This window comes from Amblyomma americanum, chromosome 6, assembly GCF_052857255.1.
Source record: "Amblyomma americanum isolate KBUSLIRL-KWMA chromosome 6, ASM5285725v1, whole genome shotgun sequence".
Lineage (NCBI taxonomy): Eukaryota > Metazoa > Arthropoda > Arachnida > Ixodida > Ixodidae > Amblyomma > Amblyomma americanum.
In genome coordinates, this window is record NC_135502.1 from 45234087 (window position 1) to 45245645 (window position 11559).

Consider the following 11559-nt stretch of genomic DNA (forward strand, 5'->3'; position numbering starts at 1 on the left):
GCCTGGCAAACGCCAGCGTACGCAGGAAAAGCCAGATAGTCAGTTTTTACTGAGATGAATAATTGGGTGGAGTTCTCCCGAGCGTCCCTGTAAAACCGTGCACTCTAAACACGATTACGCCTCTATTGGAGTGAAAATTGAGTAAGCTGTCTTCTAGTGCACTTGAAGGGAGTGTGCTTGGGGACAACTTACTCCCTTTTTACTCCTTTCTATTTAGAGTTTATGGATGAAGTGGTGTCACTAGGGTGTAGTGGTCGCTTAAAGCTCCTTTCTGCCCTAGAAGAAGGAAGAAAAGCTTTGTTCGCCACGCAATTTTCTTTGAATCCTGGCCCCACTAGGTTTGAATTTGCCGCGCATTTGAGCTTTGCTGGCCGTGTCATGATTTGTGGCGTTCGTGAATACCGCAGTGTGACATCTTTTCGCTTCTTAGAACAATTTCGTCGTGTCGACAATGAGCGACTAGAGAAGTCCTTTAGGGCCATACCGCTTACGGTGGGTGCGACGCGGACGCTCACATGTACGGTGAAATCTCTGAGGTGGCTTGCGTAAGGACTTCGTCGTATCGCGAACTGGCTTCCTTTAGCCCAGTGGAGCGAGGGAGCGCATTAGATGCAAGAGCGATTTAGTATGAAACGCCGTAGAGCCGAAGATAAACGAACGATGTGCTGGAGCCGCCGCGGTGGCTGAGTGGTTATGGCGCTCGGCTGCCGGCCCGAAAGACGCGGGTTCGATCCCGGCCGCGGCGGTTGAATCTCGATGGAGGCGAAATTCTAGAGTCCCGCGTGCTGTGCGATGTCAGTGCACGTTAAAGAACCCCAGGTGGTCGAAATCTCCGGAGCCCTTCACTACGGCGTCTCTCATAGCCTGAGTCGCTTTGGGACGTTAAACCCCCATAAACTGAACTAAACTAAACGATGTGCTAGCCCATCAAGAACAACTCAGCAACGAAAGAGAAAAAACTACGTCTTTGCACGTCATTTTCGGGGGGTGCTTCGCGTTATGTAACTTTCATGATAGTTTGTTTCGAAACTTGGTACGCACGCTTTCCGAAGGCGCCTCGCTATCGTCGTGCCCCGGTGTTGACGTGACCCCTCGCCTACCTTTAACCCGGTTTACTAACGCTACCTGTCAGCGACGATAAATTTCGGCCGCCAATTTCCTCGCCGCGGGCGGCTTTTTGTCGGCACTGTGTAAACTGCTCTTCTTTGCTTTTTTTTTTCGCCTCCTGAAGCGAGATTCTGCTCGGCGCGCTGCCATGAATCACGTTATGCTATCCGTTCGCCGTTATTCTCGGGCCTCGCGACGCTGTCCTCTCCTTCGCATTCGCCGACGCGTCCTGGTGGCCTCCGCTCATCCTTCCTGGCGCCACGCTGTTCCCGGGGGCGCAAAGTGATACGCTGAAGGCTCGATGATGGATCGTTGTAAAGTTTCTCTTTCGCGCTCAGCGTCACCGCTTTCGGGCTGCACACCGCGGCGCCGAGCAACTCGGCGACATCCATTGCCTTGTGCGTCTCCTTTCACCGGCGTCTGGTTCGAGGTTGTTGCCCGTTTCGCCCTTATCTCTCTCTCTATCTCTCTTTATATCCTTTTTTGTTATTTTTAATCCTTTCCTGGCTCAGTTTACGCTGCAGTGGGGTGAGGAAATCTGTGGCTTTTAACCTTTTTTTGTCACCTTGGAAGGAACGGTCACCCCGCCGGCAGCACTTGGTTGTTTGCGAAGGTCGACCTTTTCGCTGTTGCGAAGTCGAAACGTGATGGCGCTTTCGATGTTGTTTTCACTTCTTTTTTTTTGGTAATGTATTTTTCGAAATCGTTTTTCTGCGCTTTTCTGTCCGTACCAGCCGCGAGAACATTGTTTCGGATTGCGCTCTTCCTTCTTCTTTCACTCCCTCCTTTATCCCTTCCCTTACGGCGCGGTTCAGGTGTCCAACGATATATGAGACAGATACTGCGCCATTTCCTTTCCCCCAAAAACCAATTATAATTATTATTATTATTATTATTATTATTATTATTATTATTATTATTATTATTATTATTATTATTATTATTATGTGTTGTACATTAAGAGATTTTAGTGAGCGTCCGCCAGCTCATCAGAGAGTTGTAGTCCACTGTTACATTAGAGGAGACACGCGACATAGGGAGTTTTAGAATACTGGTAGATTAGAGAACAAACGCGACTTAGGGAGTTGTAGACCACTATTACATTTGAGACGAAACGCGACTCAGGAACTTGTATACCACCGTTACATTAGATAACAAACGCGACTTAGGGAGTTGAGTCCACCGTTAGATTAGAGGAGAAACGAGATTAAGGGAGTTGTCCGTTACATTAGAGGTTGAACGCGATTTAGGGAGTTGTAGTTTACCGTTACATAGGAGAAACGTGAGTTAGGGAGTTGTAGTACACTTACATTAGAGACGAAATTAGAGTAAATCATATATTTCTTGAAACTAGGAAAATAAAGTTGACTTAGTCATGACATGTAATGTGCAGAACAGATTTATTTATTTTTCATGGGTTTTGGGGGAAAGGAAATGGCGCAGTATCTGTCTCGTATATCGTTGGACACCTGAACCGCGCCGTAAAGGAAGGGATAAATGAGGGAGTGAAATAAGAAAGGAAGGAAGAGGTGTCGTAGTGGAGGGCTCCGGAATAATTTCGACCAGCTGGGGATCTTTAACGTGCACTGACATCGCACAGCACACGGGCTCCTTAGCGTTTCACCTCCATAAAAACGCAGCCGCCGCGGTCGGGTTCGAACCCGGGAACCCCGGGTCAGTAGCCAAGCGCCCTAACCACTGAGCCACCGCGGCGGGTGCAGAATAGATGACAGGTGGTCAGTTTGAGTACAAGACAGGATACCAAAGACAGCGGGGCATTAGTCGTAGAGAGCGAAGTCAGATGGGGAAATGGGAGGAAGGAAACTTTTTGTTATATATCGTATCCATGACTGATGGACGTGCTTGAGTGAGCGTAACGCGGCAGATGGCGGTGAGGACGGTTAGTCTGCTGAGGCGATTTCGTTGAAGGAGCGACTGAGGCAGCACGCTGCTAACGAGCTCTTCACGCGCGTTTCCTTCGCCACAGACCCGGTAATGGCAGCTACCCTTCTATAATCTCTTTTCTCAACAACCTGTTTTGCTGAGCCCATAGTTTCCCATAGGCCCTTCTTCCTTTCTTGTAGTGTTCCCAGAGTTACTGTCGCTTAAATGTAGTTGTCTGACACGTTTTACTTCAATATGGCGTTTGTTTTCTTTTTGCAGAGAAATAGCCATTATGTGACGGGTTGTCCTAAAAGAGTGAAAAAAAAAATTACCGTCATTTGGCAACACTGCTGTAGCCTTCTGTTGCATCTCTTGAGCGATGAAAGCTAATGGCGTCTCCCGGAAGGCGGTGTTGCGTACGCTGTTGCTTGTATTGGGGACCTTATCATCCGGGGCAGCAATTAAAACTTCCGCGTTAACGTTAACCGGCGCAGAGTTCGCGGCTGTTATCTTTTTCCCGCACCGCCGCGTACGCTGCCCAAACTGCACAACATCACGCTGGGCTCTTGCCTGCGAAGAAACTACGTAGTGCGCCGCACACACATACACACACACGCGCGCACAAGGAATCTGAGCTAGTGAGCGTGGGGGGGGGGGGGGGGGGGGGGGAATCTTTTTTTATTCTTTCTGAATATTTTTTTTTCTTTTCGCATCGTTGAGGGCAGCGTTTCGCTCCATCGACTTATCGATTGGCACCTGCCATGTCGGGATCACGGCTTATATTGCGATCTGAGAACAGCCTCGGCGGTTGCCTGCTTCGAAATTTTACAATCGATCCCCCCCTCCGAAGTTCCCGCAGAACCCGCCTCGGCAATATGGAGTGATCCGTGGCGTGACCGAATCGCTCTGGTGGGAACAGCTTGCACTCGTGAGTCTCCCGGCCAATCGAAAGATCGTCTACGTTCTCCTCATTTTTTTTTCTTGTTATCCTTTCATGCCTGTTTTGTCTTCTTCTCCCCTTCATCACCTTTGTTGCGTTGCACTTTGCAAAGGGTCCGTACTTTGTACGGCTCGGGTTTACTAGCTGGCCGTTTCTTTTTGTGCGCTCGAGAGTGCTGCCGGCAACAGGCTCTCTGGGCTGTGTTCTCGCGTGGCGGTTGCCTCGAAGCGCGGGCTTTTGGGCGGAGTGGGCCTGTCGGTCTCTCCTGGCCGGTGTTCCGCAGCAGATCAAAGGGAGAGGTCATTCATCATCGCGTGCGCTGTTTGGCACGCAACACGGGACGGAGCCGCGCTTGTAATTGTACCGACTACGCTCTCTCTCTCTCTGTGCATCGTTGTTTTCTCCTCGTTATTTATTTCGTTTTTGACCGTTCTCGGCCTAACGGGGCCTCTAAACACGATCTCGCCATTGTGTTCCGTGTTGTTTTCCACAGCCCCTTTCCTCCCCATCCCATCTAGTCTATCCCCCCATTTCTGCTTCTCTGTCTTCGTAAGAAAAAAAACTGCCCAAACACGATTCAGGTGACTTTCTGTAGTAGTCGCTTCGGTCCTCTTTTTTTTTTGTTGCGTGCTTTCGTCATAACTGAACAAAAGTATTAAAAAAAAATTAGGACGACACGTGAAGGCCTTCTCTGGAGGGTCCTTCAAACGGCGAGACATTCTTCTTGTGATATTGAATCGCGGTACACCTGTTGTCGAGTGGACTTTCTGAGCTGGCGTTTCATACCGTCGCGTGTAGTAAATGAATAGCGAAGAACGCGTATTAAGTATTGAGGGGCACGTTCCAGTCGGCAGCGAACAAAGTAATGCCAGCGCATGTCCTTAGTCGTACGCTAATGTACCGGAATATTTTTCACGTACGGGTGGTTCAAGGTGGAAACATTCTGAGTGCGTGTTGTACTTGCTTCCACGTACCAGAGCATGTCCTGAAGCTCACGTGCTCCAGTTTACATTGTTTCTCTCTTGATAAACGTAGTAAACTTGCTTGTGTGTTTCGAGCGCCGAGGAAGGTATGAAAGCGCTATTGGCATGGTGACGTCTTTGCATGAGAACAGTGTGATGATGAGCGGCCGCGGGACACCTTAAGTAAGTCAGCCGCTTCTTGTCTTTATCCTTTTCGCGTGGTATGAGTACCAAACGCGCCCCCCCTTTTTAAACGTGCGAACACGCCTATAGGTATGACGACACAGTCTTACAAAGCACCTTTTAATTGTTTTGAGGAGCCTGGTAAGAGCACACGTGTGCCCAGACACAATTGTAGGTGTATCCAGATGTACTGTCTGGTGCATTTTAACTGCACCCTCACGTATGCTTTTAAGAAGTAAAACGCATTATTGTTACAACGTGATAACTTAACCGAAAGCATCCGCTAAAATTATACCTGTGTACGCATGTGCATGCGGTCAGCAGACTGTCCACGACTTATTGGAGGCAAATTTTTTTTTCTTTCCTTGGCCTCCTCGGCAGAGAACAGGTTTACAGGGCCGTATAAAACTGTGATCGCGCTTTTTTGTTTACCGCGGCGGCTGCGTTTTTATGGAGGAAAAACGCTAAGGCGCCCGTGTGCTGTGCGATGTCAGTGCACGTTAAAGATCCCCAGGTGGTCGAAATTATTCCGGAGCCTTCCACTACGGCACCTATTCTTCCTTTCTTCTTTCACTCCCTCCTTTACCCCTTCCCTTACGGCGCGGTTCAGGTGTCCAAAGATATATGAGACAGATACTGCGCCATTTCCTTCCCCCCCCCCCCCCAAAAACAATTATTATTATTTTTGTTTAATTTTGAAGGGCACGATCATTTTCCTTTTCATCCCTAGTGGAAGAGAGTGATATTTATGTTGAATGGCGCATGCGCCATTTCTGATATATAGTAAGAACGCGAAGTTGGGGCGTTGCAGGTGCACTGCATATCTGTTAGCCCTGCAAGGGACATGGCGAGCACACAGGGTTGCCGTCACCGCTCTCCTGTATTTTGCACAAGTATACTTGTTGCTTACAGATATCGTTCTTCGTTTCTTCATCTCATATTGATGCGACACGAGTGCAGTGGGAAGGGCGAGCAAAATATAAAAAGGAGTGCGCACTAGAGTCTTGCTCTCTTTCACCCTTCCTGTATACAGCTCTCTCCAAAAGGTGCCCCCGCGATGAGGCCTGCTTGCGAAGGGAGGGCGCCTGTACGCACGCGCAAGGCCGGCGAAATTAAGACGAACCGCTCTGGGCAGTACTCGGCGCGGAACTTTCTCGAGCACAAAGCGCCTCGCGTCTCGGCTACTGGTCTGCGACGACCTAATATTGAAGACGTCGGAGTTTCTCGTGGGTCTCCCTAATCACGAGGGCCTAATGGAATCGCACTTCTTTGCGCGCAATGTTGCGGAGAGTCCGCCACGTCTCATTTCTCGTCCACACAAAAGGAGTGGCCGCGCGACTGCTCGCAACGGTCTACTTAGCAGCTGGTTGTCTGTCTCGCGCCCACGCTCCGCTACTTTAAATGACCCGACTCTTCTTGACGTTTTATTTCCGCAAAAAAGGTCAAAGAGCGCATAGTGTTGAGCGCCTGCAGTTGCCGGCTTTCCCGAAAACAGCGGACTTTCGTACAACGAAAGTTGCACAGTTTCTCTCTTGTCACGTACAAACAAGCAAAAGCTGCCGACTAAGTTTGCTGATTCCTAAGGAACCGTCGCTGGCGGTGGTGTCTTCGGTTTTTGTGCGCTGTTCCTTAATCCACAAAGACAGCGTGCGTGATGTATTGGTCCAACTCATTCTTCGTGTAGCGTTGCAACGTTTGCGCGCTGCGAAACGTGTGCACTTTCCTCCATGGTCTAAGGATTTGTCTGTTTCTAAGACTGAAGTAAACTTGGCGGCAACAGTGTTAGCATCAAGTACAAAAGAGAGCTTTCATATTCTTTGCCTAGGATTCAAAAAAAAAGAAAAGAAATAAAAAGCAAGCTTCCGTCAGAGCACGCGTTACATCTTTTCCGCATCTCCTTCACTGTACGCTTCCGTACTATGAATAACAGCGCAGAGACAATCGACAGAAAGCAGACAGGACCGGCGCTGTCCCTTGTCCTCTTGTTCTTGTTCCAGTGTTCCTTGTCTCTGCGCTGTTATTCGCAGTCAGTATGTACTATCGCGATCAAATGAAACGCGAACAAAAAAAAACGCTAGAGTCGGCCATGGTGCATTCCAGAACGACTCTAACATCTTTTTCGTACCACCCAGGTGAAAGCGCGATGAAAAATTAACAGCGGAGCGTGTAGGCGCCGCGTTGTTCGCGTTTCTTTCGATCGTTATATAGTACCACCTAGCTCAATTCGCGTCTTACACGCTTCCATGCGGATCGCTTTTCATTTTGAGTACGAAATTACTTTACTGGACTCGGTATTGCAGCAATTGACCATTTGCTTATTTGTTTCTATTTCCGCATATCTCCTTACACCCCCGACTGAGCTATGTATAATCTCTTAGTGCTTCTGAATTCGTAGTCGTCTTCGCTGCATAGTGGCTAGTGAAAAGAAAGCAACTGCTTAGAATTAACCGGTGCTCTTTGTTATCTGCGGATCCCTTCGCTTCAGTTGGCTGCGGTAAATATTAGCGGTGCCACTTGTCCGCAGGTCATCTGACTCCGACGAGGTTGGTTTCGTCCGCCGGGACCAGCGGAGGCGTAAGAAGCCGCGCGCCCGCGGTGAGGTCGGAAGCGAGGAGGCCGCGCCAGCTGCGACGGCTGAGCTGCCATCTCGCAACGACGGTAGCGAGCCCGGGGCAAGCTCGGGTCGTCTGACTGCCGAACCGCCTCCGTCAACGGAGCGATCCAAGAAGCGCAAGCGAGCCACGCTGGTCGTCGACAGCGACGAAGAACAAGAGTTCTCCACGCGCTCTCAGTTGGCCGACGTCGACGCCGAAGACGACGTGGTTGTTGTCGGGGACGAGTCGGCGACATCTGCCGGTGACGGGAGGATGGCGAACAACGCGAGCGGAGGCGCCGGCTCTCGAAGGGCGGGGAAGAGTCGCGTGGTCGTGCTGGACGACAGTGACGACAGCGACTACACGGTCGACCCGTTCGGCGCCGCGGACGGCGGCCGCCTTGAGAACGGCGATAGCGGCTCGGACGGCGCTGCGGGGCTCGTCATCGACCTGGACGGTGACAGTGACGTGGAGCTGGGAGATAAGAGAAGCAAGAGCCGCGCGAGTTCAACCCGAGGTGGCGGGTCCGAAGCGTCCCAAGAGGCGGTTACTGGAAGCGGGCAGGGATCAGTGGCTGTCGTCGAGGACAGCGATGATGAAACTGGTGCCCCGAACTTCAGTGGTAACTCCGGTGAGCTATGTTGTGTAATGTCTTTCTCTTTTCGCGGACTTTCTTTTCCTTTTCTTTTCTTTTTTCTGGGCAAGAAGGCACTGTGCGTATCACATGTCGTAGGAGCTTTGCAATTCGCCGCATGCTGGTAGCTCTTGGTGTGTGCTGTCCTTGACGGAGGTAGGAACTTCAGTTGCATTGGCCGGATGTGATTGAATTCTGCACCGGCTTTTACTTTTTGTTTCACTTTGGCGGGAGGTGATACAGCCAGCGAACACTTGCTCAACGATTCGGCGCAAGATCGCGAATCACCTGCGCTGTGAAAGGAATAAGGTGCCTTTTGCTTGTTTGTTGAAAAACAAGCCCAGGTTTCTGTGCAAGATTTTGTGTGCGTCTTTCTGTGGACAGTTCCCCAGCGCTAGCTTGTTTGGTGTTTTTATTTATTCTGTGCCAACGTGTCGGGTATTTGAGCTCATCAGCCATCTGAAGCCCGTCTTACTCTACTAAAATTGTTGCAGAGCATAACATATAGGATCAGCTAGGTCATGGACTAGACTCGTTCTTTGTTATATCTGTTGGGCTTTCTTGCTATTCAGCTGCTGGACGTTTTGTTACTTGCTTAATGGAACACTGGAGATGAATAGAAGTTGGCCTGCATGAATAGGGTTCCACGTTATAATCACAAAGAGAGCCGGAAATGGAGCATTTATAACAAAGAAAATACAAACAAAAAGTGGTAGGGTTCTAAACGTAGCTAAACCGAGTGGAAGTGCGAAAGCATATGTTTAGCCTGGTTGGCTCATGGTTTTGATTTGCTGGGTCGTCGGCACTTCTATCGTCGATGTTAGACTCAGGTTAAGCTCTGTTCGAGGTGAAGCTGATCTGATCTGTTCGCCCCGCAGATGGAAGTTGATGAAGACTGCGATGTGCAATGCACAGCGCGAGAGTGTGTTGCAGTTTAACACGAGGCGTGAGCGGCTTCGGCGATAGCGTAGAGCTCTCGTGCAGTGGCCAGCGAAACTGATCTGTTCGCGCCACCGCGGGTTGGAATCCCAGGCGCGCCAATATTCATTTTATTTATTTATTTATTCAAGGTCAAGGCTTCAGCTATACCCGGCTTTTGCAGCTTTGGTCGTGAAGTAGAGCTTTCGCTCTAAAACGAAATACGGATGTAACCATCACCAGCCGATTTTGCAAGTGCAACGCGTACGTCGACATCGATTTTAAGCGAGGATCAAAGAGGCTATGCTGCTCTGCTCTTCACTTGAAAACGGCGGCAACCCGTCCTTTTCGTTTGAATCGAGTGTAGAGAATATTGGTAAATCTAATGTCCTCGGCGTTAAGTACGTCTTTTGCTTCCGGCCAAACATTCAGCATAGCCAGAATGAGCCAAAGAATAAATTTTTTACTACGAAGAATAATTGCACCGAGCTGTTCGCAGTCTCGCTTAATGAGCTGTCACATTGCGCACATCTTTAGGCACGTAGCCGGCGCTGTCGCTGCTCTGTGTAGGAAACCAATGGACTGGTAGTTTGCTTTCTGTGAAACTTTTTTTTTCAATATAAAATTGAAAGGATCAATGCCCAGATGGTAGCAGTTTAAACGAGCGCTGGCGCTCGGAGTTCGCTCAAACTCCCCAGCGCCATATCGATCTGCGTCAACGCGCATCCTGTAGGGCGGACGCGCGCTTTTCGAGTGCCTTATTCGCGCGATGGCGAATCGCCGAACAACGGCGAAAGGTCCGTTGGCGTGCGGAAACAGTATCGAACTCGAGCTCTGCGGTTCTTCGCAGCTCGGAAAAAAGGAGGCGGGGGGGGGGGGGGGGGCAGGCGTGAGTGTCGGCACTTGTTTCGGAAACGTCCGGAGCCGCCACTAGCAGCGCCTAGCGGCGTCTATTGATGAGTCAGTCTTGACGTCGGGGATCGCGCTAGAACGATTGTACGTGTGGCGTGCGGAGAATGCCGCTGACATTCCGCTCGTTTTGTTCGGAGAGCTGTTGTAGCGAATAACCCTGGAAACGGGACTAGCGTTCGATGACGGCTGTCTTCGATCAAGCCAGTGTTTTCTGTCGGCCTTTACTGCAGGAAGTTTGCGGGAGGTAAACTTTTAATGGCTCTAATCTCACGATAGTCGAACAGTTTAACACTGCTGGTTTCGAGGAACCCAAATACATACATCGACGCTTTTATAGATCGACGCCGGGTTTGTTTGAGAGTCAGATTATTGCAATATCGGTGGGCTGCGTACGCTTCGCGTTACATTCCTGACCACTGCTAATTCTTTGCGTTCTTGGCCTATAATTAACTCTTTGGTGCCGCAGATATCCGGTTCCGCTTGCTTTTACGATACTAGCGAGACAGTGCAATAAAGAAATGTTAGATTAGATTAAAACATTGGATAAAAAAAATGGTGCGTAGGAGGCGTCTACATATTCCGCTATGTTTGTATTCCTGCTTCTAGCCCTTGTCCCAATGCCAGCGTTGGTAAATGAGTTTATGTTTGTTCCAGCCGCATCAGCTTCAGGTGGTAGACCAACCAAGGGGAAGCGAGCAATGGTCATCAGCAGCGACGAAGAGGACTGACAGGACCAACATCGACTGCTAATACTTGTAGTTTTTTTCTTGTGTCACAGTTATTTTTTTGGCGCAACTGCGCAGCATTTTAGCACTTTGGCAAGCAGGCACGCAAGCAAGCGCTTGTCAGTGACTGTATGACCACATATTTAGGTCAGAAACAAAATTGTTGGCGTGTATTAAAAGCTGAGTTTTGACTTGTCCTATTGTTCTGTTTGACATGCATTTGATGACAAGTCTACCATTAGCGTTTGGAAATATGGATGCAAGGAACTTCTGTATTACCTACGTCCACATGTGCACCTCTGCTGTGCCGTTGGCCATGTCTTGTGTGGTTCAGGTAAGCCTTATCAACAAGTGTCTTGCCTACGCTAATCCTCTGGCGTTGTCGCCGAGTCTGTACGTCGAGAAGAGCATCGCGCCCTACAGGTTCAAGAAAGATATCCTGCCCAGAATGATAGACAAAGCAATGCACTGACACCCCGATGGGATTTTTCCGAAATGCCTTTTACGCGGCAACAAAACGGCCCTTTTCTGCAGAAAAGCCGATGTTGGCGCTGCGAAACAAAATTAACGGTGCTTTAGCTTTGGTTAAACCAAGTGAGCAGCCGTAGCTTCACGATTGTTTAGCCTGACAAAGTCTCGATATGCATGTTGTTGAGCGTTTCTTTGTTATTTTCCAGGCTAAACCATCGTGAAGCTACCG

General features: G+C 49.5%; 1 protein-coding gene across 1 annotated transcript in view; it reads left to right on the forward strand.

Annotated features, from left to right (window-relative positions):
* timeout (circadian regulator timeout) overlaps nucleotides 1-11059 on the forward strand; it is a gene marked incomplete in the record, with an annotated part of 289956 nt that extends 278897 nt beyond the window's left edge. Inside the window, 2 exon segments of the mRNA XM_077669310.1 lie at nucleotides 7601-8301; nucleotides 10789-11059. Coding sequence (XP_077525436.1) covers nucleotides 7601-8301; nucleotides 10789-10862 — 775 coding nt within the window.
* Nucleotides 11060-11559: the final 500 nt, after the last annotated feature.